The 24,962-nt window shown below is 69.1% G+C and overlaps 1 protein-coding gene and 54 non-coding genes across 55 annotated transcripts; 1 reads left to right on the top strand and 54 right to left on the bottom strand.

Moving 5' to 3' along the window:
* Positions 1–1,005: 1,005 nt before the first annotated feature.
* AIRE (autoimmune regulator) lies at positions 1,006–4,082 on the top strand. The gene is made up of 10 exons (XM_058030784.1): positions 1,006–1,149; positions 1,233–1,407; positions 1,511–1,675; positions 1,752–1,829; positions 1,933–2,046; positions 2,689–2,911; positions 2,981–3,190; positions 3,273–3,369; positions 3,614–3,682; positions 3,846–4,082. Exons 1-10 carry the CDS (start codon positions 1,006–1,008, stop codon positions 3,924–3,926), a joined length of 1,356 nt encoding a protein of 451 aa, XP_057886767.1. The 3' UTR covers positions 3,927–4,082.
* Positions 4,083–4,461: 379 nt separating this feature from the next.
* LOC131087771 (5S ribosomal RNA) lies at positions 4,462–4,580 on the bottom strand. The gene has a single exon (XR_009114916.1). It is a non-coding gene; the product is annotated as a 5S ribosomal RNA (ribosomal RNA).
* A 259-nt stretch (positions 4,581–4,839) lies between these two features.
* On the bottom strand, positions 4,840–4,958 carry LOC131087855 (5S ribosomal RNA). The gene has a single exon (XR_009114994.1). It is a non-coding gene; the product is annotated as a 5S ribosomal RNA (ribosomal RNA).
* A 259-nt stretch (positions 4,959–5,217) lies between these two features.
* On the bottom strand, positions 5,218–5,336 carry LOC131087854 (5S ribosomal RNA). The gene has a single exon (XR_009114993.1). It is a non-coding gene; the product is annotated as a 5S ribosomal RNA (ribosomal RNA).
* Positions 5,337–5,595: 259 nt separating this feature from the next.
* LOC131087853 (5S ribosomal RNA) lies at positions 5,596–5,714 on the bottom strand. Its single transcript, XR_009114992.1, has one exon. It is a non-coding gene; the product is annotated as a 5S ribosomal RNA (ribosomal RNA).
* A 259-nt stretch (positions 5,715–5,973) lies between these two features.
* LOC131087852 (5S ribosomal RNA) lies at positions 5,974–6,092 on the bottom strand. Its single transcript, XR_009114991.1, has one exon. It is a non-coding gene; the product is annotated as a 5S ribosomal RNA (ribosomal RNA).
* Positions 6,093–6,351: 259 nt separating this feature from the next.
* Positions 6,352–6,470, bottom strand: LOC131087851 (5S ribosomal RNA). The gene has a single exon (XR_009114990.1). It is a non-coding gene; the product is annotated as a 5S ribosomal RNA (ribosomal RNA).
* Positions 6,471–6,729: 259 nt separating this feature from the next.
* Positions 6,730–6,848, bottom strand: LOC131087850 (5S ribosomal RNA). Its single transcript, XR_009114989.1, has one exon. It is a non-coding gene; the product is annotated as a 5S ribosomal RNA (ribosomal RNA).
* A 259-nt stretch (positions 6,849–7,107) lies between these two features.
* On the bottom strand, positions 7,108–7,226 carry LOC131087848 (5S ribosomal RNA). The gene has a single exon (XR_009114987.1). It is a non-coding gene; the product is annotated as a 5S ribosomal RNA (ribosomal RNA).
* Positions 7,227–7,485: 259 nt separating this feature from the next.
* Positions 7,486–7,604, bottom strand: LOC131087847 (5S ribosomal RNA). The gene has a single exon (XR_009114986.1). It is a non-coding gene; the product is annotated as a 5S ribosomal RNA (ribosomal RNA).
* A 259-nt stretch (positions 7,605–7,863) lies between these two features.
* Positions 7,864–7,982, bottom strand: LOC131087846 (5S ribosomal RNA). The gene has a single exon (XR_009114985.1). It is a non-coding gene; the product is annotated as a 5S ribosomal RNA (ribosomal RNA).
* A 259-nt stretch (positions 7,983–8,241) lies between these two features.
* Positions 8,242–8,360, bottom strand: LOC131087844 (5S ribosomal RNA). The gene has a single exon (XR_009114984.1). It is a non-coding gene; the product is annotated as a 5S ribosomal RNA (ribosomal RNA).
* Positions 8,361–8,619: 259 nt separating this feature from the next.
* On the bottom strand, positions 8,620–8,738 carry LOC131087843 (5S ribosomal RNA). The gene has a single exon (XR_009114983.1). It is a non-coding gene; the product is annotated as a 5S ribosomal RNA (ribosomal RNA).
* A 259-nt stretch (positions 8,739–8,997) lies between these two features.
* On the bottom strand, positions 8,998–9,116 carry LOC131087842 (5S ribosomal RNA). The gene has a single exon (XR_009114982.1). It is a non-coding gene; the product is annotated as a 5S ribosomal RNA (ribosomal RNA).
* Positions 9,117–9,375: 259 nt separating this feature from the next.
* LOC131087841 (5S ribosomal RNA) lies at positions 9,376–9,494 on the bottom strand. The gene has a single exon (XR_009114981.1). It is a non-coding gene; the product is annotated as a 5S ribosomal RNA (ribosomal RNA).
* A 259-nt stretch (positions 9,495–9,753) lies between these two features.
* Positions 9,754–9,872, bottom strand: LOC131087840 (5S ribosomal RNA). Its single transcript, XR_009114980.1, has one exon. It is a non-coding gene; the product is annotated as a 5S ribosomal RNA (ribosomal RNA).
* A 259-nt stretch (positions 9,873–10,131) lies between these two features.
* LOC131087838 (5S ribosomal RNA) lies at positions 10,132–10,250 on the bottom strand. The gene has a single exon (XR_009114979.1). It is a non-coding gene; the product is annotated as a 5S ribosomal RNA (ribosomal RNA).
* A 259-nt stretch (positions 10,251–10,509) lies between these two features.
* Positions 10,510–10,628, bottom strand: LOC131087837 (5S ribosomal RNA). Its single transcript, XR_009114978.1, has one exon. It is a non-coding gene; the product is annotated as a 5S ribosomal RNA (ribosomal RNA).
* A 259-nt stretch (positions 10,629–10,887) lies between these two features.
* Positions 10,888–11,006, bottom strand: LOC131087835 (5S ribosomal RNA). Its single transcript, XR_009114976.1, has one exon. It is a non-coding gene; the product is annotated as a 5S ribosomal RNA (ribosomal RNA).
* Positions 11,007–11,265: 259 nt separating this feature from the next.
* Positions 11,266–11,384, bottom strand: LOC131087834 (5S ribosomal RNA). The gene has a single exon (XR_009114975.1). It is a non-coding gene; the product is annotated as a 5S ribosomal RNA (ribosomal RNA).
* A 259-nt stretch (positions 11,385–11,643) lies between these two features.
* Positions 11,644–11,762, bottom strand: LOC131087833 (5S ribosomal RNA). Its single transcript, XR_009114974.1, has one exon. It is a non-coding gene; the product is annotated as a 5S ribosomal RNA (ribosomal RNA).
* A 259-nt stretch (positions 11,763–12,021) lies between these two features.
* LOC131087832 (5S ribosomal RNA) lies at positions 12,022–12,140 on the bottom strand. Its single transcript, XR_009114973.1, has one exon. It is a non-coding gene; the product is annotated as a 5S ribosomal RNA (ribosomal RNA).
* A 259-nt stretch (positions 12,141–12,399) lies between these two features.
* LOC131087831 (5S ribosomal RNA) lies at positions 12,400–12,518 on the bottom strand. Its single transcript, XR_009114972.1, has one exon. It is a non-coding gene; the product is annotated as a 5S ribosomal RNA (ribosomal RNA).
* Positions 12,519–12,777: 259 nt separating this feature from the next.
* Positions 12,778–12,896, bottom strand: LOC131087830 (5S ribosomal RNA). The gene has a single exon (XR_009114971.1). It is a non-coding gene; the product is annotated as a 5S ribosomal RNA (ribosomal RNA).
* Positions 12,897–13,155: 259 nt separating this feature from the next.
* Positions 13,156–13,274, bottom strand: LOC131087829 (5S ribosomal RNA). Its single transcript, XR_009114970.1, has one exon. It is a non-coding gene; the product is annotated as a 5S ribosomal RNA (ribosomal RNA).
* A 259-nt stretch (positions 13,275–13,533) lies between these two features.
* Positions 13,534–13,652, bottom strand: LOC131087827 (5S ribosomal RNA). Its single transcript, XR_009114969.1, has one exon. It is a non-coding gene; the product is annotated as a 5S ribosomal RNA (ribosomal RNA).
* A 260-nt stretch (positions 13,653–13,912) lies between these two features.
* On the bottom strand, positions 13,913–14,031 carry LOC131087826 (5S ribosomal RNA). The gene has a single exon (XR_009114968.1). It is a non-coding gene; the product is annotated as a 5S ribosomal RNA (ribosomal RNA).
* Positions 14,032–14,290: 259 nt separating this feature from the next.
* On the bottom strand, positions 14,291–14,409 carry LOC131087825 (5S ribosomal RNA). Its single transcript, XR_009114967.1, has one exon. It is a non-coding gene; the product is annotated as a 5S ribosomal RNA (ribosomal RNA).
* A 259-nt stretch (positions 14,410–14,668) lies between these two features.
* LOC131087823 (5S ribosomal RNA) lies at positions 14,669–14,787 on the bottom strand. The gene has a single exon (XR_009114965.1). It is a non-coding gene; the product is annotated as a 5S ribosomal RNA (ribosomal RNA).
* A 259-nt stretch (positions 14,788–15,046) lies between these two features.
* On the bottom strand, positions 15,047–15,165 carry LOC131087822 (5S ribosomal RNA). Its single transcript, XR_009114964.1, has one exon. It is a non-coding gene; the product is annotated as a 5S ribosomal RNA (ribosomal RNA).
* A 259-nt stretch (positions 15,166–15,424) lies between these two features.
* Positions 15,425–15,543, bottom strand: LOC131087821 (5S ribosomal RNA). The gene has a single exon (XR_009114963.1). It is a non-coding gene; the product is annotated as a 5S ribosomal RNA (ribosomal RNA).
* Positions 15,544–15,802: 259 nt separating this feature from the next.
* LOC131087820 (5S ribosomal RNA) lies at positions 15,803–15,921 on the bottom strand. The gene has a single exon (XR_009114962.1). It is a non-coding gene; the product is annotated as a 5S ribosomal RNA (ribosomal RNA).
* A 259-nt stretch (positions 15,922–16,180) lies between these two features.
* Positions 16,181–16,299, bottom strand: LOC131087819 (5S ribosomal RNA). Its single transcript, XR_009114961.1, has one exon. It is a non-coding gene; the product is annotated as a 5S ribosomal RNA (ribosomal RNA).
* Positions 16,300–16,558: 259 nt separating this feature from the next.
* LOC131087818 (5S ribosomal RNA) lies at positions 16,559–16,677 on the bottom strand. Its single transcript, XR_009114960.1, has one exon. It is a non-coding gene; the product is annotated as a 5S ribosomal RNA (ribosomal RNA).
* A 259-nt stretch (positions 16,678–16,936) lies between these two features.
* LOC131087817 (5S ribosomal RNA) lies at positions 16,937–17,055 on the bottom strand. The gene has a single exon (XR_009114959.1). It is a non-coding gene; the product is annotated as a 5S ribosomal RNA (ribosomal RNA).
* A 259-nt stretch (positions 17,056–17,314) lies between these two features.
* LOC131087816 (5S ribosomal RNA) lies at positions 17,315–17,433 on the bottom strand. The gene has a single exon (XR_009114958.1). It is a non-coding gene; the product is annotated as a 5S ribosomal RNA (ribosomal RNA).
* Positions 17,434–17,692: 259 nt separating this feature from the next.
* On the bottom strand, positions 17,693–17,811 carry LOC131087815 (5S ribosomal RNA). Its single transcript, XR_009114957.1, has one exon. It is a non-coding gene; the product is annotated as a 5S ribosomal RNA (ribosomal RNA).
* A 259-nt stretch (positions 17,812–18,070) lies between these two features.
* LOC131087814 (5S ribosomal RNA) lies at positions 18,071–18,189 on the bottom strand. Its single transcript, XR_009114956.1, has one exon. It is a non-coding gene; the product is annotated as a 5S ribosomal RNA (ribosomal RNA).
* Positions 18,190–18,448: 259 nt separating this feature from the next.
* LOC131087811 (5S ribosomal RNA) lies at positions 18,449–18,567 on the bottom strand. Its single transcript, XR_009114954.1, has one exon. It is a non-coding gene; the product is annotated as a 5S ribosomal RNA (ribosomal RNA).
* A 259-nt stretch (positions 18,568–18,826) lies between these two features.
* LOC131087810 (5S ribosomal RNA) lies at positions 18,827–18,945 on the bottom strand. The gene has a single exon (XR_009114953.1). It is a non-coding gene; the product is annotated as a 5S ribosomal RNA (ribosomal RNA).
* A 259-nt stretch (positions 18,946–19,204) lies between these two features.
* Positions 19,205–19,323, bottom strand: LOC131087809 (5S ribosomal RNA). The gene has a single exon (XR_009114952.1). It is a non-coding gene; the product is annotated as a 5S ribosomal RNA (ribosomal RNA).
* A 259-nt stretch (positions 19,324–19,582) lies between these two features.
* On the bottom strand, positions 19,583–19,701 carry LOC131087808 (5S ribosomal RNA). The gene has a single exon (XR_009114951.1). It is a non-coding gene; the product is annotated as a 5S ribosomal RNA (ribosomal RNA).
* A 259-nt stretch (positions 19,702–19,960) lies between these two features.
* LOC131087807 (5S ribosomal RNA) lies at positions 19,961–20,079 on the bottom strand. Its single transcript, XR_009114950.1, has one exon. It is a non-coding gene; the product is annotated as a 5S ribosomal RNA (ribosomal RNA).
* A 259-nt stretch (positions 20,080–20,338) lies between these two features.
* LOC131087806 (5S ribosomal RNA) lies at positions 20,339–20,457 on the bottom strand. Its single transcript, XR_009114949.1, has one exon. It is a non-coding gene; the product is annotated as a 5S ribosomal RNA (ribosomal RNA).
* Positions 20,458–20,716: 259 nt separating this feature from the next.
* Positions 20,717–20,835, bottom strand: LOC131087805 (5S ribosomal RNA). The gene has a single exon (XR_009114948.1). It is a non-coding gene; the product is annotated as a 5S ribosomal RNA (ribosomal RNA).
* A 259-nt stretch (positions 20,836–21,094) lies between these two features.
* LOC131087804 (5S ribosomal RNA) lies at positions 21,095–21,213 on the bottom strand. Its single transcript, XR_009114947.1, has one exon. It is a non-coding gene; the product is annotated as a 5S ribosomal RNA (ribosomal RNA).
* A 259-nt stretch (positions 21,214–21,472) lies between these two features.
* LOC131087803 (5S ribosomal RNA) lies at positions 21,473–21,591 on the bottom strand. Its single transcript, XR_009114946.1, has one exon. It is a non-coding gene; the product is annotated as a 5S ribosomal RNA (ribosomal RNA).
* Positions 21,592–21,851: 260 nt separating this feature from the next.
* LOC131087802 (5S ribosomal RNA) lies at positions 21,852–21,970 on the bottom strand. The gene has a single exon (XR_009114945.1). It is a non-coding gene; the product is annotated as a 5S ribosomal RNA (ribosomal RNA).
* Positions 21,971–22,229: 259 nt separating this feature from the next.
* On the bottom strand, positions 22,230–22,348 carry LOC131087800 (5S ribosomal RNA). Its single transcript, XR_009114943.1, has one exon. It is a non-coding gene; the product is annotated as a 5S ribosomal RNA (ribosomal RNA).
* A 259-nt stretch (positions 22,349–22,607) lies between these two features.
* Positions 22,608–22,726, bottom strand: LOC131087799 (5S ribosomal RNA). The gene has a single exon (XR_009114942.1). It is a non-coding gene; the product is annotated as a 5S ribosomal RNA (ribosomal RNA).
* Positions 22,727–22,985: 259 nt separating this feature from the next.
* On the bottom strand, positions 22,986–23,104 carry LOC131087798 (5S ribosomal RNA). Its single transcript, XR_009114941.1, has one exon. It is a non-coding gene; the product is annotated as a 5S ribosomal RNA (ribosomal RNA).
* A 259-nt stretch (positions 23,105–23,363) lies between these two features.
* On the bottom strand, positions 23,364–23,482 carry LOC131087797 (5S ribosomal RNA). Its single transcript, XR_009114940.1, has one exon. It is a non-coding gene; the product is annotated as a 5S ribosomal RNA (ribosomal RNA).
* A 259-nt stretch (positions 23,483–23,741) lies between these two features.
* On the bottom strand, positions 23,742–23,860 carry LOC131087795 (5S ribosomal RNA). Its single transcript, XR_009114939.1, has one exon. It is a non-coding gene; the product is annotated as a 5S ribosomal RNA (ribosomal RNA).
* A 259-nt stretch (positions 23,861–24,119) lies between these two features.
* LOC131087794 (5S ribosomal RNA) lies at positions 24,120–24,238 on the bottom strand. The gene has a single exon (XR_009114938.1). It is a non-coding gene; the product is annotated as a 5S ribosomal RNA (ribosomal RNA).
* A 259-nt stretch (positions 24,239–24,497) lies between these two features.
* Positions 24,498–24,616, bottom strand: LOC131087793 (5S ribosomal RNA). The gene has a single exon (XR_009114937.1). It is a non-coding gene; the product is annotated as a 5S ribosomal RNA (ribosomal RNA).
* Between the last annotated feature and the right edge of the window lie 346 nt (positions 24,617–24,962).

Genomic DNA, 24,962 nt, shown 5'->3' with positions numbered 1-24,962 from the left:
CAGACTTTGCTATGCCAGATGCTTTCAAGGAGCCAGCTTCTCCCTGGCTCCAGGCTTTTTGCAGTTCCATATCCTTAGTTTTGGGAAGTGGGTATTGACAGAGCTGTGGGCTGCACCTGCCCAGGTATTCCCTGGGTGTACTCGTGGCACTGCCATGGCTCTGGCAAGATGTTTGCTTGTTCAGCATCCTCAGTTGTACCCCAACACACATTCTGTGGAGCTTGTGTGTCAGCACTTCCTGCTGCCCCACAGAAGCTGCTTGCAGGAGACCAGTTGGCTGAATTGGTCCAGTCTCCAGCAGCATTTTACAATTTTTTGCAGGCAAACATACCCCTCAATCACTCACATCTTTGCTCCTCTGTCTGTGGAATGCATTCAGGCATTCAGGCAATTATGTGAGCATCCAGGCAGTTCCTCCTGCAGTATTTCTATCTTGAGGCATACCACATTGTCTATGAGAGATGCTGGGAAGGGAAGTGGGCAGTGTGGGGGCAGGACACACTCTAAGACACCCTGACTCTCTTCTTGCTGTCACACCCCCAGCTGCTGAGCTCTTACTTCCCACATGCTCCTGCAGCCGAGTTTCTGGATGAGAGAAGCAGCTACTGCGGAAAGTCCAGAAATTTTGAGAGACGCCTGGGTGATTGCAGATATGAGAGAGGTGGGGGTCCCTCACCAGGACCTCACTGACCCCTCTCCCTGCTCCCCCCGGGGCGTTCCCTGCGGGTTTGGGACCCCACGCCGGCTGCTGCCGCCCGGAGCTGGGGAGATGCCGGACCTCGAGCCCGGGGCTGGGCCGTGGGGACAAGCTGAACCCTGTGTTTTCTTTTCATGTCCCCGGAGCTGGGGACAAGCCCAGCGCCGCCGCCCGCCGGAGGGACAGGCTCAGGTTACGGCCTCGTACAGAAATGAGTGGGGCCGCGGGACTCCGGCGAGGCGCCGGACCGGGGTGTATTAAAGGGGAGTGAGTGCACGGGCGGCTGAGGGCTCCGGCAGTCCCCGGCCATGGCGGGCCCGGGCAGCGGGGACGGGGACTTGCGGCGCCTGCTGAAGCTGCACCGCACCGAGATCGCCATGGCAGTGGACGACGTCTTCCCACTGCTGCATGGCCTGGCTGACCACGATGTCGTCCCTGACCACATCTTCAAGGTGAGGCTGCGGGGCCGGCCGGGCCGGTCACGCTGTGGGGGCGGCAGGGCCGGAGGGCAGCCCTGGCCGTGCTGTGCCCGCAGGAGACGCTGAGCCGGGCGGAGCGGGAGGGCTCCCACCGCGCTTTCCACGCGCTGCTCACCTGGCTGCTGGGCGGCGACACCGCCGCCCTCCGGGACTTCTGGGCCGTCCTCTTCAAGGATTACAACCTGGAGCGCTACTCCCGGCTCCGGCCTCTCCGCGGCGCCTTCCCCAGAGGTAGTGGGGGTCAGCTGGGACGGGCACCCCCGCGGGCTGACAGCGGGCAGGGGTGACAGCCGGGACGGGCTGGGGCCTCTCCCAGTCCCTGTTATTCTCGCAGAGGTGGAGCTGGGGCGGCAGCGCCGTGGAAGGCGTCTCTCCCCGAGCCCCACAGCACCGGCCCCACACAGACCCCAAGGCAAGAGGAAAGCCCCTGAGGAGCGGGACAAGGCCCGGGCGGCACAGTCCGCTCCACGGCACAGTGCCAGTCCTGGTATGGAGACCCAGAGCAGGATGGAGATGGGGCAGGGTGCTGCCCCCGAGGTATTGTGGTGTGCCCCCTGATGCCCATCCTCACAATGCTGCAGGGCCCCTGGTGAAGGCAAAGACTGTGAAGAAGCCGGAAGGCACAGATACCCCCCGCACCTCTCGTGCCAGTGGTGAGTGCCGAAAGCCCCAGGGCAGCTTCTGCCTGTGTGCCCTGTTTGCCCACAGCCCTGGGCAGGGGGCTACCCACCCCACTGAACCATCCCCTGCCCGCAGCTCTCCAGGCAGTGGCTGCCTCGGTGCAGAGAGCGGTGGCTGTGGCAGGTGGTGAGGTGCCCGTCAGCCGTGGGGCCATCGAGGGCATCCTCATTAAACACGTGCTGGACCCAAGTAAGTACAGCCCAGCCCAGCCACCTCCTGCCTAGTTTAGTCCCCAAATTCAGGAGCTACCCTCAGGCAGGACAAGGTGGGAAAGGGGAGCTGGAGCTGCCTCTGGCCTCTCTTGCAGACAGCTCCAAGATGGGCAGCAGAGCTGGTGACAAGCCATATACCCCAACCGCCTGCGAGGAGCCAGAAGCCAGGAGCAGAAGCCACAGCCTGAAGCCTCCTGCCCAGCCCAAGGCATGCCAAAGTGTACAGACATCCCCCTCATGTTTTCACCTCATCTTGTGCAGCTGCCAAGGCTGTGGCAGAGGGTTGTTCCTGCACGGCATCATAGCCATGGCCTGGGGGTGCAAGCAGTGCCTCTCAAAACCCCTTCTTGTCTCGCCAACAGAACAGGGAACCCCAATTGCACCCCCAGGGCCAGCTGCAAGCAGCCACTGTCTACAGCCAGGACCCTGTGCCCCACCAGGTGAGCCCTCAATGTGACACCTGGTGCAGCCCCAGGAGGAACTGTTGGGCTTCCCTGGCATGTTCATTTGCCTTGGCCGTGAAAAGAAAACACAGGGTTCAGCTCCTGGGGGTTCACATTACAACCCCCAAGAAACAGGCAATTTTACCACCCTGAAAGGATTGGTATGTTTGGTACAGGGTGGGTGATGCAGGGGGAGAGGGCAAGGGCAGTGAAATACCTGGCCACAGCCATGGCTTCAGCCCGTGAGGGTGGCAGTGACCCCTGCCCACTCCCCCGGGGACAGGAGAATGAGGATGAGTGTGCAGCATGCGGTGACGGTGGTGAGCTCATCTGCTGTGACGGCTGCCCCAGGGCCTTTCACCTTGCCTGCCTGGTGCCCCCGCTGCCCCACGTCCCCAGGTGAGTCCCAGGCACGCAGGGATGCCAGTGCCCCCTGCCGTCCCTCACTGCTCTGCTCGCACTGCGCAGCGGGACATGGCGCTGCGGCTCCTGCGTGGAGAACGTGACCGAACCAGGCCAGCTGCTGGAGGCAGACCTGCCTGTGGAGAGACCCCCCGAGACCCTGGGGGAGGCGGCACGGGACACCCAGCAGGGTGGAGCGGAGGGGAGCGTCTGCAGCCGCTGCTGCACCCGGATCCCCACTCCCCACCACTGTCCTGCTCCCAGTGGGGACCCCGGGTGAGTTCCCCATCATGCCCCACATGCCAGTTCCTCCCTGGAGGGTTCTGCTCTGACGGTCTGTGTCACCTCTGATGTCTAGGGGGCTACAGCTGTGCATGTCCTGCACGGGCACCCTGGACACAGGCGGTCTGGGCACCACTGCAGCAGCTGGAGACCAACTGCTTCCAGCAGCCAAGGTCAGCACCAGGAGCGGGGTGGGAGAGGAAAAGTGGAGCTTAAAGGAAGAAGGAAGGTGGAGGTGGGTCAGGCAGGCTGAGGGACGGGCTGACACAACATGGAGACAATTTAGTGAAGCTGCACTGGGGGAGCAAGAGCTGGGCCCACACCAGCTGAGGGACTGAACATGGATAGCAACCCTCACCAAAAGGTGAACAGGCTGAGGGCAGCAAGGGAGCTGACAGGATATCTCTCCATGCACAGGCAGAGGATGGAGCCCTTGGCAGTGACCCTGTGCTGAGCCGGGAGGAGCTTGACACGCTGCTAGGCGAGGTAAGACTGTGTGACACCAACAGGCAGATTCCATGCAAAGGGGACCATTTCTCTGGTGTTGCCCACAGGGGGACATGGGTGTACGGGTCAGGCAGCATGTGCCTGGACAGGGGAAAGGATGTGGGATGGAAAGAGAAAATGAACACCTGGGGCTATCCCACAGAGCACGTGGGATGGGATCTTGCAGTGGGCATTCCAGACCATGGCACGGCCGCTGGCAGAAACACAGGGGCTCCTTGCCTAGCGCACAGACCAAGCAGGAGAATCCAAATGGCAAGCAATGAAAAGGCAACCTCGGAGACACACGAAAAACAAGATGAACGCAGGCACAATGACAGCACAAAGAAGTCACAGAATACAACACTGACCCTCAACAGGACAACCCACAATGGCACAAACACAGCAAATGGCAGGCCACATACAGTGACACACAGCAGAGAAAAAGTGCACTGAAAAAATACAAAAACAACATGCCAGAAAAAATACAAATCAATGAATTAAAAAGAATATATTTACCATAAGGCTCAAAAAACCCTATTTCTTCTTAAAAAAAGAAAAAGAAAAAAAGATACAAAAACAAAACAAATACAAAAGAAAAGAGGTCGGCAGACAAATAAATGAAATCTTACCACAGATAAGCAAAAGACCGCAGGCCACCACTCGCCCCCAAGGACACAGGCCGCACCCCAAAAGCACTCCGGCCCCCTCCCTAAGGGCCCTGGCCCCGGCTGCCCCGGCAAAACGGGACACCGCCGGGCCACAAAAGGCACCAAAAGAGATGCCTACAGCACCCGGTATTCCCAGGCGGTCTCCCATCCAAGTACTAACCGGGCCCGACCCTGCTTAGCTTCCGAGATCAGACGAGATCGGGTGTTCTCAGGGTGGTATGGCCGTAGGCACCCACCGGCCCCTCCGCAGCGCCCTCGAGCAGCCGCCACCGGCCTCCCGGCACCCGCCGGCACCGCACCGGCCACCACCGCCACCTCACCGCCACACCAGGCCCACGCCGGCCCCTGGGGACCCAGCCCGGGCCACCACTCGCCCCCAAGGACACAGGCCGCACCCCAAAAGCACTCCGGCCCCCTCCCTAAGGGCCCTGGCCCCGGCTGCCCCGGCAAAACGGGACACCGCCGGGCCACAAAAGGCACCAAAAGAGATGCCTACAGCACCCGGTATTCCCAGGCGGTCTCCCATCCAAGTACTAACCGGGCCCGACCCTGCTTAGCTTCCGAGATCAGACGAGATCGGGCGTTCTCAGGGTGGTATGGCCGTAGGCACCCACCGGCCCCTCCGCAGCGCCCTCGAGCAGCCGCCACCGGCCTCCCGGCACCCGCCGGCACCGCACCGGCCACCACCGCCACCTCACCGCCACACCAGGCCCACGCCGGCCCCTGGGGACCCAGCCCGGGCCACCACTCGCCCCCAAGGACACAGGCCGCACCCCAAAAGCACTCCGGCCCCCTCCCTAAGGGCCCTGGCCCCGGCTGCCCCGGCAAAACGGGACACCGCCGGGCCACAAAAGGCACCAAAAGAGATGCCTACAGCACCCGGTATTCCCAGGCGGTCTCCCATCCAAGTACTAACCGGGCCCGACCCTGCTTAGCTTCCGAGATCAGACGAGATCGGGCGTTCTCAGGGTGGTATGGCCGTAGGCACCCACCGGTCCCTCCGCAGCGCCCTCGAGCAGCCGCCACCGGCCTCCCGGCACCCGCCGGCACCGCACCGGCCACCACCGCCACCTCACCGCCACACCAGGCCCACGCCGGCCCCTGGGGACCCAGCCCGGGCCACCACTCGCCCCCAAGGACACAGGCCGCACCCCAAAAGCACTCCGGCCCCCTCCCTAAGGGCCCTGGCCCCGGCTGCCCCGGCAAAACGGGACACCGCCGGGCCACAAAAGGCACCAAAAGAGATGCCTACAGCACCCGGTATTCCCAGGCGGTCTCCCATCCAAGTACTAACCGGGCCCGACCCTGCTTAGCTTCCGAGATCAGACGAGATCGGGCGTTCTCAGGGTGGTATGGCCGTAGGCACCCACCGGTCCCTCCGCAGCGCCCTCGAGCAGCCGCCACCGGCCTCCCGGCACACGCCGGCACCGCACCGGCCACCACCGCCACCTCACCGCCACACCAGGCCCACGCCGGCCCCTGGGGACCCAGCCCGGGCCACCACTCGCCCCCAAGGACACAGGCCGCACCCCAAAAGCACTCCGGCCCCCTCCCTAAGGGCCCTGGCCCCGGCTGCCCCGGCAAAACGGGACACCGCCGGGCCACAAAAGGCACCAAAAGAGATGCCTACAGCACCCGGTATTCCCAGGCGGTCTCCCATCCAAGTACTAACCGGGCCCGACCCTGCTTAGCTTCCGAGATCAGACGAGATCGGGCGTTCTCAGGGTGGTATGGCCGTAGGCACCCACCGGTCCCTCCGCAGCGCCCTCGAGCAGCCGCCACCGGCCTCCCGGCACCCGCCGGCACCGCACCGGCCACCACCGCCACCTCACCGCCACACCAGGCCCACGCCGGCCCCTGGGGACCCAGCCCGGGCCACCACTCGCCCCCAAGGACACAGGCCGCACCCCAAAAGCACTCCGGCCCCCTCCCTAAGGGCCCTGGCCCCGGCTGCCCCGGCAAAACGGGACACCGCCGGGCCACAAAAGGCACCAAAAGAGATGCCTACAGCACCCGGTATTCCCAGGCGGTCTCCCATCCAAGTACTAACCGGGCCCGACCCTGCTTAGCTTCCGAGATCAGACGAGATCGGGCGTTCTCAGGGTGGTATGGCCGTAGGCACCCACCGGTCCCTCCGCAGCGCCCTCGAGCAGCCGCCACCGGCCTCCCGGCACCCGCCGGCACCGCACCGGCCACCACCGCCACCTCACCGCCACACCAGGCCCACGCCGGCCCCTGGGGACCCAGCCCGGGCCACCACTCGCCCCCAAGGACACAGGCCGCACCCCAAAAGCACTCCGGCCCCCTCCCTAAGGGCCCTGGCCCCGGCTGCCCCGGCAAAACGGGACACCGCCGGGCCACAAAAGGCACCAAAAGAGATGCCTACAGCACCCGGTATTCCCAGGCGGTCTCCCATCCAAGTACTAACCGGGCCCGACCCTGCTTAGCTTCCGAGATCAGACGAGATCGGGCGTTCTCAGGGTGGTATGGCCGTAGGCACCCACCGGCCCCTCCGCAGCGCCCTCGAGCAGCCGCCACCGGCCTCCCGGCACCCGCCGGCACCGCACCGGCCACCACCGCCACCTCACCGCCACACCAGGCCCACGCCGGCCCCTGGGGACCCAGCCCGGGCCACCACTCGCCCCCAAGGACACAGGCCGCACCCCAAAAGCACTCCGGCCCCCTCCCTAAGGGCCCTGGCCCCGGCTGCCCCGGCAAAACGGGACACCGCCGGGCCACAAAAGGCACCAAAAGAGATGCCTACAGCACCCGGTATTCCCAGGCGGTCTCCCATCCAAGTACTAACCGGGCCCGACCCTGCTTAGCTTCCGAGATCAGACGAGATCGGGCGTTCTCAGGGTGGTATGGCCGTAGGCACCCACCGGCCCCTCCGCAGCGCCCTCGAGCAGCCGCCACCGGCCTCCCGGCACACGCCGGCACCGCACCGGCCACCACCGCCACCTCACCGCCACACCAGGCCCACGCCGGCCCCTGGGGACCCAGCCCGGGCCACCACTCGCCCCCAAGGACACAGGCCGCACCCCAAAAGCACTCCGGCCCCCTCCCTAAGGGCCCTGGCCCCGGCTGCCCCGGCAAAACGGGACACCGCCGGGCCACAAAAGGCACCAAAAGAGATGCCTACAGCACCCGGTATTCCCAGGCGGTCTCCCATCCAAGTACTAACCGGGCCCGACCCTGCTTAGCTTCCGAGATCAGACGAGATCGGGCGTTCTCAGGGTGGTATGGCCGTAGGCACCCACCGGTCCCTCCGCAGCGCCCTCGAGCAGCCGCCACCGGCCTCCCGGCACCCGCCGGCACCGCACCGGCCACCACCGCCACCTCACCGCCACACCAGGCCCACGCCGGCCCCTGGGGACCCAGCCCGGGCCACCACTCGCCCCCAAGGACACAGGCCGCACCCCAAAAGCACACCGGCCCCCTCCCTAAGGGCCCTGGCCCCGGCTGCCCCGGCAAAACGGGACACCGCCGGGCCACAAAAGGCACCAAAAGAGATGCCTACAGCACCCGGTATTCCCAGGCGGTCTCCCATCCAAGTACTAACCGGGCCCGACCCTGCTTAGCTTCCGAGATCAGACGAGATCGGGCGTTCTCAGGGTGGTATGGCCGTAGGCACCCACCGGCCCCTCCGCAGCGCCCTCGAGCAGCCGCCACCGGCCTCCCGGCACCCGCCGGCACCGCACCGGCCACCACCGCCACCTCACCGCCACACCAGGCCCACGCCGGCCCCTGGGGACCCAGCCCGGGCCACCACTCGCCCCCAAGGACACAGGCCGCACCCCAAAAGCACTCCGGCCCCCTCCCTAAGGGCCCTGGCCCCGGCTGCCCCGGCAAAACGGGACACCGCCGGGCCACAAAAGGCACCAAAAGAGATGCCTACAGCACCCGGTATTCCCAGGCGGTCTCCCATCCAAGTACTAACCGGGCCCGACCCTGCTTAGCTTCCGAGATCAGACGAGATCGGGCGTTCTCAGGGTGGTATGGCCGTAGGCACCCACCAGTCCCTCCGCAGCGCCCTCGAGCAGCCGCCACCGGCCTCCCGGCACCCGCCGGCACCGCACCGGCCACCACCGCCACCTCACCGCCACACCAGGCCCACGCCGGCCCCTGGGGACCCAGCCCGGGCCACCACTCGCCCCCAAGGACACAGGCCGCACCCCAAAAGCACTCCGGCCCCCTCCCTAAGGGCCCTGGCCCCGGCTGCCCCGGCAAAACGGGACACCGCCGGGCCACAAAAGGCACCAAAAGAGATGCCTACAGCACCCGGTATTCCCAGGCGGTCTCCCATCCAAGTACTAACCGGGCCCGACCCTGCTTAGCTTCCGAGATCAGACGAGATCGGGCGTTCTCAGGGTGGTATGGCCGTAGGCACCCACCGGCCCCTCCGCAGCGCCCTCGAGCAGCCGCCACCGGCCTCCCGGCACCCGCCGGCACCGCACCGGCCACCACCGCCACCTCACCGCCACACCAGGCCCACGCCGGCCCCTGGGGACCCAGCCCGGGCCACCACTCGCCCCCAAGGACACAGGCCGCACCCCAAAAGCACACCGGCCCCCTCCCTAAGGGCCCTGGCCCCGGCTGCCCCGGCAAAACGGGACACCGCCGGGCCACAAAAGGCACCAAAAGAGATGCCTACAGCACCCGGTATTCCCAGGCGGTCTCCCATCCAAGTACTAACCGGGCCCGACCCTGCTTAGCTTCCGAGATCAGACGAGATCGGGCGTTCTCAGGGTGGTATGGCCGTAGGCACCCACCGGCCCCTCCGCAGCGCCCTCGAGCAGCCGCCACCGGCCTCCCGGCACCCGCCGGCACCGCACCGGCCACCACCGCCACCTCACCGCCACACCAGGCCCACGCCGGCCCCTGGGGACCCAGCCCGGGCCACCACTCGCCCCCAAGGACACAGGCCGCACCCCAAAAGCACTCCGGCCCCCTCCCTAAGGGCCCTGGCCCCGGCTGCCCCGGCAAAACGGGACACCGCCGGGCCACAAAAGGCACCAAAAGAGATGCCTACAGCACCCGGTATTCCCAGGCGGTCTCCCATCCAAGTACTAACCGGGCCCGACCCTGCTTAGCTTCCGAGATCAGACGAGATCGGGCGTTCTCAGGGTGGTATGGCCGTAGGCACCCACCGGCCCCTCCGCAGCGCCCTCGAGCAGCCGCCACCGGCCTCCCGGCACCCGCCGGCACCGCACCGGCCACCACCGCCACCTCACCGCCACACCAGGCCCACGCCGGCCCCTGGGGACCCAGCCCGGGCCACCACTCGCCCCCAAGGACACAGGCCGCACCCCAAAAGCACTCCGGCCCCCTCCCTAAGGGCCCTGGCCCCGGCTGCCCCGGCAAAACGGGACACCGCCGGGCCACAAAAGGCACCAAAAGAGATGCCTACAGCACCCGGTATTCCCAGGCGGTCTCCCATCCAAGTACTAACCGGGCCCGACCCTGCTTAGCTTCCGAGATCAGACGAGATCGGGCGTTCTCAGGGTGGTATGGCCGTAGGCACCCACCGGCCCCTCCGCAGCGCCCTCGAGCAGCCGCCACCGGCCTCCCGGCACCCGCCGGCACCGCACCGGCCACCACCGCCACCTCACCGCCACACCAGGCCCACGCCGGCCCCTGGGGACCCAGCCCGGGCCACCACTCGCCCCCAAGGACACAGGCCGCACCCCAAAAGCACACCGGCCCCCTCCCTAAGGGCCCTGGCCCCGGCTGCCCCGGCAAAACGGGACACCGCCGGGCCACAAAAGGCACCAAAAGAGATGCCTACAGCACCCGGTATTCCCAGGCGGTCTCCCATCCAAGTACTAACCGGGCCCGACCCTGCTTAGCTTCCGAGATCAGACGAGATCGGGCGTTCTCAGGGTGGTATGGCCGTAGGCACCCACCGGCCCCTCCGCAGCGCCCTCGAGCAGCCGCCACCGGCCTCCCGGCACCCGCCGGCACCGCACCGGCCACCACCGCCACCTCACCGCCACACCAGGCCCACGCCGGCCCCTGGGGACCCAGCCCGGGCCACCACTCGCCCCCAAGGACACAGGCCGCACCCCAAAAGCACTCCGGCCCCCTCCCTAAGGGCCCTGGCCCCGGCTGCCCCGGCAAAACGGGACACCGCCGGGCCACAAAAGGCACCAAAAGAGATGCCTACAGCACCCGGTATTCCCAGGCGGTCTCCCATCCAAGTACTAACCGGGCCCGACCCTGCTTAGCTTCCGAGATCAGACGAGATCGGGCGTTCTCAGGGTGGTATGGCCGTAGGCACCCACCGGCCCCTCCGCAGCGCCCTCGAGCAGCCGCCACCGGCCTCCCGGCACCCGCCGGCACCGCACCGGCCACCACCGCCACCTCACCGCCACACCAGGCCCACGCCGGCCCCTGGGGACCCAGCCCGGGCCACCACTCGCCCCCAAGGACACAGGCCGCACCCCAAAAGCACTCCGGCCCCCTCCCTAAGGGCCCTGGCCCCGGCTGCCCCGGCAAAACGGGACACCGCCGGGCCACAAAAGGCACCAAAAGAGATGCCTACAGCACCCGGTATTCCCAGGCGGTCTCCCATCCAAGTACTAACCGGGCCCGACCCTGCTTAGCTTCCGAGATCAGACGAGATCGGGCGTTCTCAGGGTGGTATGGCCGTAGGCACCCACCGGTCCCTCCGCAGCGCCCTCGAGCAGCCGCCACCGGCCTCCCGGCACACGCCGGCACCGCACCGGCCACCACCGCCACCTCACCGCCACACCAGGCCCACGCCGGCCCCTGGGGACCCAGCCCGGGCCACCACTCGCCCCCAAGGACACAGGCCGCACCCCAAAAGCACTCCGGCCCCCTCCCTAAGGGCCCTGGCCCCGGCTGCCCCGGCAAAACGGGACACCGCCGGGCCACAAAAGGCACCAAAAGAGATGCCTACAGCACCCGGTATTCCCAGGCGGTCTCCCATCCAAGTACTAACCGGGCCCGACCCTGCTTAGCTTCCGAGATCAGACGAGATCGGGCGTTCTCAGGGTGGTATGGCCGTAGGCACCCACCGGTCCCTCCGCAGCGCCCTCGAGCAGCCGCCACCGGCCTCCCGGCACCCGCCGGCACCGCACCGGCCACCACCGCCACCTCACCGCCACACCAGGCCCACGCCGGCCCCTGGGGACCCAGCCCGGGCCACCACTCGCCCCCAAGGACACAGGCCGCACCCCAAAAGCACACCGGCCCCCTCCCTAAGGGCCCTGGCCCCGGCTGCCCCGGCAAAACGGGACACCGCCGGGCCACAAAAGGCACCAAAAGAGATGCCTACAGCACCCGGTATTCCCAGGCGGTCTCCCATCCAAGTACTAACCGGGCCCGACCCTGCTTAGCTTCCGAGATCAGACGAGATCGGGCGTTCTCAGGGTGGTATGGCCGTAGGCACCCACCGGCCCCTCCGCAGCGCCCTCGAGCAGCCGCCACCGGCCTCCCGGCACCCGCCGGCACCGCACCGGCCACCACCGCCACCTCACCGCCACACCAGGCCCACGCCGGCCCCTGGGGACCCAGCCCGGGCCACCACTCGCCCCCAAGGACACAGGCCGCACCCCAAAAGCACTCCGGCCCCCTCCCTAAGGGCCCTGGCCCCGGCTGCCCCGGCAAAACGGGACACCGCCGGGCCACAAAAGGCACCAAAAGAGATGCCTACAGCACCCGGTATTCCCAGGCGGTCTCCCATCCAAGTACTAACCGGGCCCGACCCTGCTTAGCTTCCGAGATCAGACGAGATCGGGCGTTCTCAGGGTGGTATGGCCGTAGGCACCCACCGGCCCCTCCGCAGCGCCCTCGAGCAGCCGCCACCGGCCTCCCGGCACCCGCCGGCACCGCACCGGCCACCACCGCCACCTCACCGCCACACCAGGCCCACGCCGGCCCCTGGGGACCCAGCCCGGGCCACCACTCGCCCCCAAGGACACAGGCCGCACCCCAAAAGCACTCCGGCCCCCTCCCTAAGGGCCCTGGCCCCGGCTGCCCCGGCAAAACGGGACACCGCCGGGCCACAAAAGGCACCAAAAGAGATGCCTACAGCACCCGGTATTCCCAGGCGGTCTCCCATCCAAGTACTAACCGGGCCCGACCCTGCTTAGCTTCCGAGATCAGACGAGATCGGGCGTTCTCAGGGTGGTATGGCCGTAGGCACCCACCGGCCCCTCCGCAGCGCCCTCGAGCAGCCGCCACCGGCCTCCCGGCACCCGCCGGCACCGCACCGGCCACCACCGCCACCTCACCGCCACACCAGGCCCACGCCGGCCCCTGGGGACCCAGCCCGGGCCACCACTCGCCCCCAAGGACACAGGCCGCACCCCAAAAGCACTCCGGCCCCCTCCCTAAGGGCCCTGGCCCCGGCTGCCCCAGCAAAACGGGACACCGCCGGGCCACAAAAGGCACCAAAAGAGATGCCTACAGCACCCGGTATTCCCAGGCGGTCTCCCATCCAAGTACTAACCGGGCCCGACCCTGCTTAGCTTCCGAGATCAGACGAGATCGGGCGTTCTCAGGGTGGTATGGCCGTAGGCACCCACCGGCCCCTCCGCAGCGCCCTCGAGCAGCCGCCACCGGCCTCCCGGCACCCGCCGGCACCGCACCGGCCACCACCGCCACCTCACCGCCACACCAGGCCCACGCCGGCCCCTGGGGACCCAGCCCGGGCCACCACTCGCCCCCAAGGACACAGGCCGCACCCCAAAAGCACACCGGCCCCCTCCCTAAGGGCCCTGGCCCCGGCTGCCCCGGCAAAACGGGACACCGCCGGGCCACAAAAGGCACCAAAAGAGATGCCTACAGCACCCGGTATTCCCAGGCGGTCTCCCATCCAAGTACTAACCGGGCCCGACCCTGCTTAGCTTCCGAGATCAGACGAGATCGGGCGTTCTCAGGGTGGTATGGCCGTAGGCACCCACCGGCCCCTCCGCAGCGCCCTCGAGCAGCCGCCACCGGCCTCCCGGCACCCGCCGGCACCGCACCGGCCACCACCGCCACCTCACCGCCACACCAGGCCCACGCCGGCCCCTGGGGACCCAGCCCGGGCCACCACTCGCCCCCAAGGACACAGGCCGCACCCCAAAAGCACTCCGGCCCCCTCCCTAAGGGCCCTGGCCCCGGCTGCCCCGGCAAAACGGGACACCGCCGGGCCACAAAAGGCACCAAAAGAGATGCCTACAGCACCCGGTATTCCCAGGCGGTCTCCCATCCAAGTACTAACCGGGCCCGACCCTGCTTAGCTTCCGAGATCAGACGAGATCGGGCGTTCTCAGGGTGGTATGGCCGTAGGCACCCACCGGCCCCTCCGCAGCGCCCTCGAGCAGCCGCCACCGGCCTCCCGGCACCCGCCGGCACCGCACCGGCCACCACCGCCACCTCACCGCCACACCAGGCCCACGCCGGCCCCTGGGGACCCAGCCCGGGCCACCACTCGCCCCCCAAGGACACAGGCCGCATCCCAAAAGCACACCGGCCCCCTCCCTAAGGGCCCTGGCCCCGGCTGCCCCGGCAAAACGGGACACCGCCGGGCCACAAAAGGCACCAAAAGAGATGCCTACAGCACCCGGTATTCCCAGGCGGTCTCCCATCCAAGTACTAACCGGGCCCGACCCTGCTTAGCTTCCGAGATCAGACGAGATCGGGCGTTCTCAGGGTGGTATGGCCGTAGGCACCCACCGGCCCCTCCGCAGCGCCCTCGAGCAGCCGCCACCGGCCTCCCGGCACCCGCCGGTACCGCACCGGCCACCACCGCCACCTCACCGCCACACCAGGCCCACGCCGGCCCCTGGGGACCCAGCCCGGGCCACCACTCGCCCCCAAGGACACAGGCCGCACCCCAAAAGCACTCCGGCCCCCTCCCTAAGGGCCCTGGCCCCGGCTGCCCCGGCAAAACGGGACACCGCCGGGCCACAAAAGGCACCAAAAGAGATGCCTACAGCACCCGGTATTCCCAGGCGGTCTCCCATCCAAGTACTAACCGGGCCCGACCCTGCTTAGCTTCCGAGATCAGACGAGATCGGGCGTTCTCAGGGTGGTATGGCCGTAGGCACCCACCGGCCCCTCCGCAGCGCCCTCGAGCAGCCGCCACCGGCCTCCCGGCACCCGCCGGCACCGCACCGGCCACCACCGCCACCTCACCGCCACACCAGGCCCACGCCGGCCCCTGGGGACCCAGCCCGGGCCACCACTCGCCCCCAAGGACACAGGCCGCACCCCAAAAGCACACCGGCCCCCTCCCTAAGGGCCCTGGCCCCGGCTGCCCCGGCAAAACGGGACACCGCCGGGCCACAAAAGGCACCAAAAGAGATGCCTACAGCACCCGGTATTCCCAGGCGGTCTCCCATCCAAGTACTAACCGGGCCCGACCCTGCTTAGCTTCCGAGATCAGACGAGATCGGGCGTTCTCAGGGTGGTATGGCCGTAGGCACCCACCGGCCCCTCCGCAGCGCCCTCGAGCAGCCGCCACCGGCCTCCCGGCACCCGCCGGCACCGCACCGGCCACCACCGCCACCTCACCGCCACACCAGGCCCACGCCGGCCCCTGGGGACCCAGCCCGGGCCACCACTCGCCCCCAAGGACACAGGCCGCACCCCAAAAGCACTCCGGCCCCCTCCCTAAGGGCCCTGGCCCCGGCTGCCCCGGCAAAACGGGACACCGCCGGGCCACAAAAGGCACCAAAAGAGATGCCTACAGCACCCGGTATTCCCAGGCGGTCTCCCATCCAAGTACTAACCGGGCCCGACCCTGCTTAGCTTCCGAGATCAGACGAGATCGGGCGTTCTCAGGGTGGTATGGCCGTAGGCACCCACCGGCCCCTCCGCAGCGCCCTCGAGCAGCCGCCACCGGCCTCCCGGCACACGCCGGCACCGCACCGGCCACCACCGCCACCTCACCGCCACACCAGGCCCACGCCGGCCCCTGGGGACCCAGCCCGGGCCACCACTCGCCCCCAAGGACACAGGCCGCACCCCAAAAGCACTCCGGCCCCCTCCCTAAGGGCCCTGGCCCCGGCTGCCCCGGCAAAACGGGACACCGCCGGGCCACAAAAGGCACCAAAAGAGATGCCTACAGCACCCGGTATTCCCAGGCGGTCTCCCATCCAAGTACTAACCGGGCCCGACCCTGCTTAGCTTCCGAGATCAGACGAGATCGGGCGTTCTCAGGGTGGTATGGCCGTAGGCACCCACCGGTCCCTCCGCAGCGCCCTCGAGCAGCCGCCACCGGCCTCCCGGCACCCGCCGGCACCGCACCGGCCACCACCGCCACCTCACCGCCACACCAGGCCCACGCCGGCCCCTGGGGACCCAGCCCGGGCCACCACTCGCCCCCAAGGACACAGGCCGCACCCCAAAAGCACACCGGCCCCCTCCCTAAGGGCCCTGGCCCCGGCTGCCCCGGCAAAACGGGACACCGCCGGGCCACAAAAGGCACCAAAAGAGATGCCTACAGCACCCGGTATTCCCAGGCGGTCTCCCATCCAAGTACTAACCGGGCCCGACCCTGCTTAGCTTCCGAGATCAGACGAGATCGGGCGTTCTCAGGGTGGTATGGCCGTAGGCACCCACCAGTCCCTCCGCAGCGCCCTCGAGCAGCCGCCACCGGCCTCCCGGCACCCGCCGGCACCGCACCGGCCACCACCGCCACCTCACCGCCACACCAGGCCCACGCCGGCCCCTGGGGACCCAGCCCGGGCCACCACTCGCCCCCAAGGACACAGGCCGCACCCCAAAAGCACTCCGGCCCCCTCCCTAAGGGCCCTGGCCCCGGCTGCCCCGGCAAAACGGGACACCGCCGGGCCACAAAAGGCACCAAAAGAGATGCCTACAGCACCCGGTATTCCCAGGCGGTCTCCCATCCAAGTACTAACCGGGCCCGACCCTGCTTAGCTTCCGAGATCAGACGAGATCGGGCGTTCTCAGGGTGGTATGGCCGTAGGCACCCACCGGCCCCTCCGCAGCGCCCTCGAGCAGCCGCCACCGGCCTCCCGGCACCCGCCGGCACCGCACCGGCCACCACCGCCACCTCACCGCCACACCAGGCCCACGCCGGCCCCTGGGGACCCAGCCCGGGCCACCACTCGCCCCCAAGGACACAGGCCGCACCCCAAAAGCACACCGGCCCCCTCCCTAAGGGCCCTGGCCCCGGCTGCCCCGGCAAAACGGGACACCGCCGGGCCACAAAAGGCACCAAAAGAGATGCCTACAGCACCCGGTATTCCCAGGCGGTCTCCCATCCAAGTACTAACCGGGCCCGACCCTGCTTAGCTTCCGAGATCAGACGAGATCGGGCGTTCTCAGGGTGGTATGGCCGTAGGCACCCACCGGCCCCTCCGCAGCGCCCTCGAGCAGCCGCCACCGGCCTCCCGGCACCCGCCGGCACCGCACCGGCCACCACCGCCACCTCACCGCCACACCAGGCCCACGCCGGCCCCTGGGGACCCAGCCCGGGCCACCACTCGCCCCCAAGGACACAGGCCGCACCCCAAAAGCACTCCGGCCCCCTCCCTAAGGGCCCTGGCCCCGGCTGCCCCGGCAAAACGGGACACCGCCGGGCCACAAAAGGCACCAAAAGAGATGCCTACAGCACCCGGTATTCCCAGGCGGTCTCCCATCCAAGTACTAACCGGGCCCGACCCTGCTTAGCTTCCGAGATCAGACGAGATCGGGCGTTCTCAGGGTGGTATGGCCGTAGGCACCCACCGGCCCCTCCGCAGCGCCCTCGAGCAGCCGCCACCGGCCTCCCGGCACACGCCGGCACCGCACCGGCCACCACCGCCACCTCACCGCCACACCAGGCCCACGCCGGCCCCTGGGGACCCAGCCCGGGCCACCACTCGCCCCCAAGGACACAGGCCGCACCCCAAAAGCACTCCGGCCCCCTCCCTAAGGGCCCTGGCCCCGGCTGCCCCGGCAAAACGGGACACCGCCGGGCCACAAAAGGCACCAAAAGAGATGCCTACAGCACCCGGTATTCCCAGGCGGTCTCCCATCCAAGTACTAACCGGGCCCGACCCTGCTTAGCTTCCGAGATCAGACGAGATCGGGCGTTCTCAGGGTGGTATGGCCGTAGGCACCCACCGGTCCCTCCGCAGCGCCCTCGAGCAGCCGCCACCGGCCTCCCGGCACCCGCCGGCACCGCACCGGCCACCACCGCCACCTCACCGCCACACCAGGCCCACGCCGGCCCCTGGGGACCCAGCCCGGGCCACCACTCGCCCCCAAGGACACAGGCCGCACCCCAAAAGCACACCGGCCCCCTCCCTAAGGGCCCTGGCCCCGGCTGCCCCGGCAAAACGGGACACCGCCGGGCCACAAAAGGCACCAAAAGAGATGCCTACAGCACCCGGTATTCCCAGGCGGTCTCCCATCCAAGTACTAACCGGGCCCGACCCTGCTTAGCTTCCGAGATCAGACGAGATCGGGCGTTCTCAGGGTGGTATGGCCGTAGGCACCCACCAGTCCCTCCGCAGCGCCCTCGAGCAGCCGCCACCGGCCTCCCGGCACCCGCCGGCACCGCACCGGCCACCACCGCCACCTCACCGCCACACCAGGCCCACGCCGGCCCCTGGGGACCCAGCCCGGGCCACCACTCGCCCCCAAGGACACAGGCCGCACCCCAAAAGCACTCCGGCCCCCTCCCTAAGGGCCCTGGCCCCGGCTGCCCCGGCAAAACGGGACACCGCCGGGCCACAAAAGGCACCAAAAGAGATGCCTACAGCACCCGGTATTCCCAGGCGGTCTCCCATCCAAGTACTAACCGGGCCCGACCCTGCTTAGCTTCCGAGATCAGACGAGATCGGGCGTTCTCAGGGTGGTATGGCCGTAGGCACCCACCGGCCCCTCCGCAGCGCCCTCGAGCAGCCGCCACCGGCCTCCCGGCACCCGCCGGCACCGCACCGGCCACCACCGCCACCTCACCGCCACACCAGGCCCACGCCGGCCCCTGGGGACCCAGCCCGGGCCACCACTCGCCCCCAAGGACACAGGCCGCACCCCAAAAGCACACCGGCCCCCTCCCTAAGGGCCCTGGCCCCGGCTGCCCCGGCAAAACGGGACACCGCCGGGCCACAAAAGGCACCAAAAGAGATGCCTACAGCACCCGGTATTCCCAGGCGGTCTCCCATCCAAGTACTAACCGGGCCCGACCCTGCTTAGCTTCCGAGATCAGACGAGATCGGGCGTTCTCAGGGTGGTATGGCCGTAGGCACCCACCGGCCCCTCCGCAGCGCCCTCGAGCAGCCGCCACCGGCCTCCCGGCACCCGCCGGCACCGCACCGGCCACCACCGCCACCTCACCGCCACACCAGGCCCACGCCGGCCCCTGGGGACCCAGCCCGGGCCACCACTCGCCCCCAAGGACACAGGCCGCACCCCAAAAGCACTCCGGCCCCCTCCCTAAGGGCCCTGGCCCCGGCTGCCCCGGCAAAACGGGACACCGCCGGGCCACAAAAGGCACCAAAAGAGATGCCTACAGCACCCGGTATTCCCAGGCGGTCTCCCATCCAAGTACTAACCGGGCCCGACCCTGCTTAGCTTCCGAGATCAGACGAGATCGGGCGTTCTCAGGGTGGTATGGCCGTAGGCACCCACCGGCCCCTCCGCAGCGCCCTCGAGCAGCCGCCACCGGCCTCCCGGCACCCGCCGGCACCGCACCGGCCACCACCGCCACCTCACCGCCACACCAGGCCCACGCCGGCCCCTGGGGACCCAGCCCGGGCCACCACTCGCCCCCAAGGACACAGGCCGCACCCCAAAAGCACTCCGGCCCCCTCCCTAAGGGCCCTGGCCCCGGCTGCCCCGGCAAAACGGGACACCGCCGGGCCACAAAAGGCACCAAAAGAGATGCCTACAGCACCCGGTATTCCCAGGCGGTCTCCCATCCAAGTACTAACCGGGCCCGACCCTGCTTAGCTTCCGAGATCAGACGAGATCGGGCGTTCTCAGGGTGGTATGGCCGTAGGCACCCACCGGCCCCTCCGCAGCGCCCTCGAGCAGCCGCCACCGGCCTCCCGGCACCCGCCGGCACCGCACCGGCCACCACCGCCACCTCACCGCCACACCAGGCCCACGCCGGCCCCTGGGGACCCAGCCCGGGCCACCACTCGCCCCCAAGGACACAGGCCGCACCCCAAAAGCACACCGGCCCCCTCCCTAAGGGCCCTGGCCCCGGCTGCCCCGGCAAAACGGGACACCGCCGGGCCACAAAAGGCACCAAAAGAGATGCCTACAGCACCCGGTATTCCCAGGCGGTCTCCCATCCAAGTACTAACCGGGCCCGACCCTGCTTAGCTTCCGAGATCAGACGAGATCGGGCGTTCTCAGGGTGGTATGGCCGTAGGCACCCACCGGCCCCTCCGCAGCGCCCTCGAGCAGCCGCCACCGGCCTCCCGGCACCCGCCGGCACCGCACCGGCCACCACCGCCACCTCACCGCCACACCAGGCCCACGCCGGCCCCTGGGGACCCAGCCCGGGCCACCACTCGCCCCCAAGGACACAGGCCGCACCCCAAAAGCACTCCGGCCCCCTCCCTAAGGGCCCTGGCCCCGGCTGCCCCGGCAAAACGGGACACCGCCGGGCCACAAAAGGCACCAAAAGAGATGCCTACAGCACCCGGTATTCCCAGGCGGTCTCCCATCCAAGTACTAACCGGGCCCGACCCTGCTTAGCTTCCGAGATCAGACGAGATCGGGCGTTCTCAGGGTGGTATGGCCGTAGGCACCCACCGGCCCCTCCGCAGCGCCCTCGAGCAGCCGCCACCGGCCTCCCGGCACCCGCCGGCACCGCACCGGCCACCACCGCCACCTCACCGCCACACCAGGCCCACGCCGGCCCCTGGGGACCCAGCCCGGGCCACCACTCGCCCCCAAGGACACAGGCCGCACCCCAAAAGCACTCCGGCCCCCTCCCTAAGGGCCCTGGCCCCGGCTGCCCCGGCAAAACGGGACACCGCCGGGCCACAAAAGGCACCAAAAGAGATGCCTACAGCACCCGGTATTCCCAGGCGGTCTCCCATCCAAGTACTAACCGGGCCCGACCCTGCTTAGCTTCCGAGATCAGACGAGATCGGGCGTTCTCAGGGTGGTATGGCCGTAGGCACCCACCGGTCCCTCCGCAGCGCCCTCGAGCAGCCGCCACCGGCCTCCCGGCACCCGCCGGCACCGCACCGGCCACCACCGCCACCTCACCGCCACACCAGGCCCACGCCGGCCCCTGGGGACCCAGCCCGGGCCACCACTCGCCCCCAAGGACACAGGCCGCACCCCAAAAGCACTCCGGCCCCCTCCCTAAGGGCCCTGGCCCCGGCTGCCCCGGCAAAACGGGACACCGCCGGGCCACAAAAGGCACCAAAAGAGATGCCTACAGCACCCGGTATTCCCAGGCGGTCTCCCATCCAAGTACTAACCGGGCCCGACCCTGCTTAGCTTCCGAGATCAGACGAGATCGGGCGTTCTCAGGGTGGTATGGCCGTAGGCACCCACCGGCCCCTCCGCAGCGCCCTCGAGCAGCCGCCACCGGCCTCCCGGCACCCGCCGGCACCGCACCGGCCACCACCGCCACCTCACCGCCACACCAGGCCCACGCCGGCCCCTGGGGACCCAGCCCGGGCCACCACTCGCCCCCAAGGACACAGGCCGCACCCCAAAAGCACTCCGGCCCCCTCCCTAAGGGCCCTGGCCCCGGCTGCCCCGGCAAAACGGGACACCGCCGGGCCACAAAAGGCACCAAAAGAGATGCCTACAGCACCCGGTATTCCCAGGCGGTCTCCCATCCAAGTACTAACCGGGCCCGACCCTGCTTAGCTTCCGAGATCAGACGAGATCGGGCGTTCTCAGGGTGGTATGGCCGTAGGCACCCACCGGCCCCTCCGCAGCGCCCTCGAGCAGCCGCCACCGGCCTCCCGGCACCCGCCGGCACCGCACCGGCCACCACCGCCACCTCACCGCCACACCAGGCCCACGCCGGCCCCTGGGGACCCAGCCCGGGCCACCACTCGCCCCCAAGGACACAGGCCGCACCCCAAAAGCACTCCGGCCCCCTCCCTAAGGGCCCTGGCCCCGGCTGCCCCGGCAAAACGGGACACCGCCGGGCCACAAAAGGCACCAAAAGAGATGCCTACAGCACCCGGTATTCCCAGGCGGTCTCCCATCCAAGTACTAACCGGGCCCGACCCTGCTTAGCTTCCGAGATCAGACGAGATCGGGCGTTCTCAGGGTGGTATGGCCGTAGGCACCCACCGGCCCCTCCGCAGCGCCCTCGAGCAGCCGCCACCGGCCTCCCGGCACCCGCCGGTCACCGCACCGGCCACCACCGCCACCTCACCGCCACACCAGGCCCACGCCGGCCCCTGGGGACCCAGCCCGGGCCACCACTCGCCCCCAAGGACACAGGCCGCACCCCAAAAGCACTCCGGCCCCCTCCCTAAGGGCCCTGGCCCCGGCTGCCCCGGCAAAACGGGACACCGCCGGGCCACAAAAGGCACCAAAAGAGATGCCTACAGCACCCGGTATTCCCAGGCGGTCTCCCATCCAAGTACTAACCGGGCCCGACCCTGCTTAGCTTCCGAGATCAGACGAGATCGGGCGTTCTCAGGGTGGTATGGCCGTAGGCACCCACCGGCCCCTCCGCAGCGCCCTCGAGCAGCCGCCACCGGCCTCCCGGCACCCGCCGGCACCGCACCGGCCACCACCGCCACCTCACCGCCACACCAGGCCCACGCCGGCCCCTGGGGACCCAGCCCGGGCCACCACTCGCCCCCAAGGACACAGGCCGCACCCCAAAAGCACACCGGCCCCCTCCCTAAGGGCCCTGGCCCCGGCTGCCCCGGCAAAACGGGACACCGCCGGGCCACAAAAGGCACCAAAAGAGATGCCTACAGCACCCGGTATTCCCAGGCGGTCTCCCATCCAAGTACTAACCGGGCCCGACCCTGCTTAGCTTCCGAGATCAGACGAGATCGGGCGTTCTCAGGGTGGTATGGCCGTAGGCACCCACCGGTCCCTCCGCAGCGCCCTCGAGCAGCCGCCACCGGCCTCCCGGCACCCGCCGGCACCGCACCGGCCACCACCGCCACCTCACCGCCACACCAGGCCCACGCCGGCCCCTGGGGACCCAGCCCGGGCCACCACTCGCCCCCAAGGACACAGGCCGCACCCCAAAAGCACTCCGGCCCCCTCCCTAAGGGCCCTGGCCCCGGCTGCCCCGGCAAAACGGGACACCGCCGGGCCACAAAAGGCACCAAAAGAGATGCCTACAGCACCCGGTATTCCCAGGCGGTCTCCCATCCAAGTACTAACCGGGCCCGACCCTGCTTAGCTTCCGAGATCAGACGAGATCGGGCGTTCTCAGGGTGGTATGGCCGTAGGCACCCACCGGCCCCTCCGCAGCGCCCTCGAGCAGCCGCCACCGGCCTCCCGGCACCCGCCGGCACCGCACCGGCCACCACCGCCACCTCACCGCCACACCAGGCCCACGCCGGCCCCTGGGGACCCAGCCCGGGCCACCACTCGCCCCCAAGGACACAGGCCGCACCCCAAAAGCACTCCGGCCCCCTCCCTAAGGGCCCTGGCCCCGGCTGCCCCGGCAAAACGGGACACCGCCGGGCCACAAAAGGCACCAAAAGAGATGCCTACAGCACCCGGTATTCCCAGGCGGTCTCCCATCCAAGTACTAACCGGGCCCGACCCTGCTTAGCTTCCGAGATCAGACGAGATCGGGCGTTCTCAGGGTGGTATGGCCGTAGGCACCCACCGGCCCCTCCGCAGCGCCCTCGAGCAGCCGCCACCGGCCTCCCGGCACACGCCGGCACCGCACCGGCCACCACCGCCACCTCACCGCCACACCAGGCCCACGCCGGCCCCTGGGGACCCAGCCCGGGCCACCACTCGCCCCCAAGGACACAGGCCGCACCCCAAAAGCACTCCGGCCCCCTCCCTAAGGGCCCTGGCCCCGGCTGCCCCGGCAAAACGGGACACCGCCGGGCCACAAAAGGCACCAAAAGAGATGCCTACAGCACCCGGTATTCCCAGGCGGTCTCCCATCCAAGTACTAACCGGGCCCGACCCTGCTTAGCTTCCGAGATCAGACGAGATCGGGCGTTCTCAGGGTGGTATGGCCGTAGGCACCCACCGGTCCCTCCGCAGCGCCCTCGAGCAGCCGCCACCGGCCTCCCGGCACCCGCCGGCACCGCACCGGCCACCACCGCCACCTCACCGCCACACCAGGCCCACGCCGGCCCCTGGGGACCCAGCCCGGGCCACCACTCGCCCCCAAGGACACAGGCCGCACCCCAAAAGCACACCGGCCCCCTCCCTAAGGGCCCTGGCCCCGGCTGCCCCGGCAAAACGGGACACCGCCGGGCCACAAAAGGCACCAAAAGAGATGCCTACAGCACCCGGTATTCCCAGGCGGTCTCCCATCCAAGTACTAACCGGGCCCGACCCTGCTTAGCTTCCGAGATCAGACGAGATCGGGCGTTCTCAGGGTGGTATGGCCGTAGGCACCCACCGGCCCCTCCGCAGCGCCCTCGAGCAGCCGCCACCGGCCTCCCGGCACCCGCCGGCACCGCACCGGCCACCACCGCCACCTCACCGCCACACCAGGCCCACGCCGGCCCCTGGGGACCCAGCCCGGGCCACCACTCGCCCCCAAGGACACAGGCCGCACCCCAAAAGCACTCCGGCCCCCTCCCTAAGGGCCCTGGCCCCGGCTGCCCCGGCAAAACGGGACACCGCCGGGCCACAAAAGGCACCAAAAGAGATGCCTACAGCACCCGGTATTCCCAGGCGGTCTCCCATCCAAGTACTAACCGGGCCCGACCCTGCTTAGCTTCCGAGATCAGACGAGATCGGGCGTTCTCAGGGTGGTATGGCCGTAGGCACCCACCGGCCCCTCCGCAGCGCCCTCGAGCAGCCGCCACCGGCCTCCCGGCACCCGCCGGCACCGCACCGGCCACCACCGCCACCTCACCGCCACACCAGGCCCACGCCGGCCCCTGGGGACCCAGCCCGGGCCACCACTCGCCCCCAAGGACACAGGCCGCACCCCAAAAGCACACCGGCCCCCTCCCTAAGGGCCCTGGCCCCGGCTGCCCCGGCAAAACGGGACACCGCCGGGCCACAAAAGGCACCAAAAGAGATGCCTACAGCACCCGGTATTCCCAGGCGGTCTCCCATCCAAGTACTAACCGGGCCCGACCCTGCTTAGCTTCCGAGATCAGACGAGATCGGGCGTTCTCAGGGTGGTATGGCCGTAGGCACCCACCGGCCCCTCCGCAGCGCCCTCGAGCAGCCGCCACCGGCCTCCCGGCACCCGCCGGCACCGCACCGGCCACCACCGCCACCTCACCGCCACACCAGGCCCACGCCGGCCCCTGGGGACCCAGCCCGGGCCACCACTCGCCCCCAAGGACACAGGCCGCACCCCAAAAGCACTCCGGCCCCCTCCCTAAGGGCCCTGGCCCCGGCTGCCCCGGCAAAACGGGACACCGCCGGGCCACAAAAGGCACCAAAAGAGATGCCTACAGCACCCGGTATTCCCAGGCGGTCTCCCATCCAAGTACTAACCGGGCCCGACCCTGCTTAGCTTCCGAGATCAGACGAGA

Source organism: Melospiza georgiana, chromosome 10 (assembly GCF_028018845.1).
Source record: "Melospiza georgiana isolate bMelGeo1 chromosome 10, bMelGeo1.pri, whole genome shotgun sequence".
NCBI lineage: Eukaryota > Metazoa > Chordata > Aves > Passeriformes > Passerellidae > Melospiza > Melospiza georgiana.
This window is presented reverse-complemented; position numbering and strand designations above follow the sequence as displayed.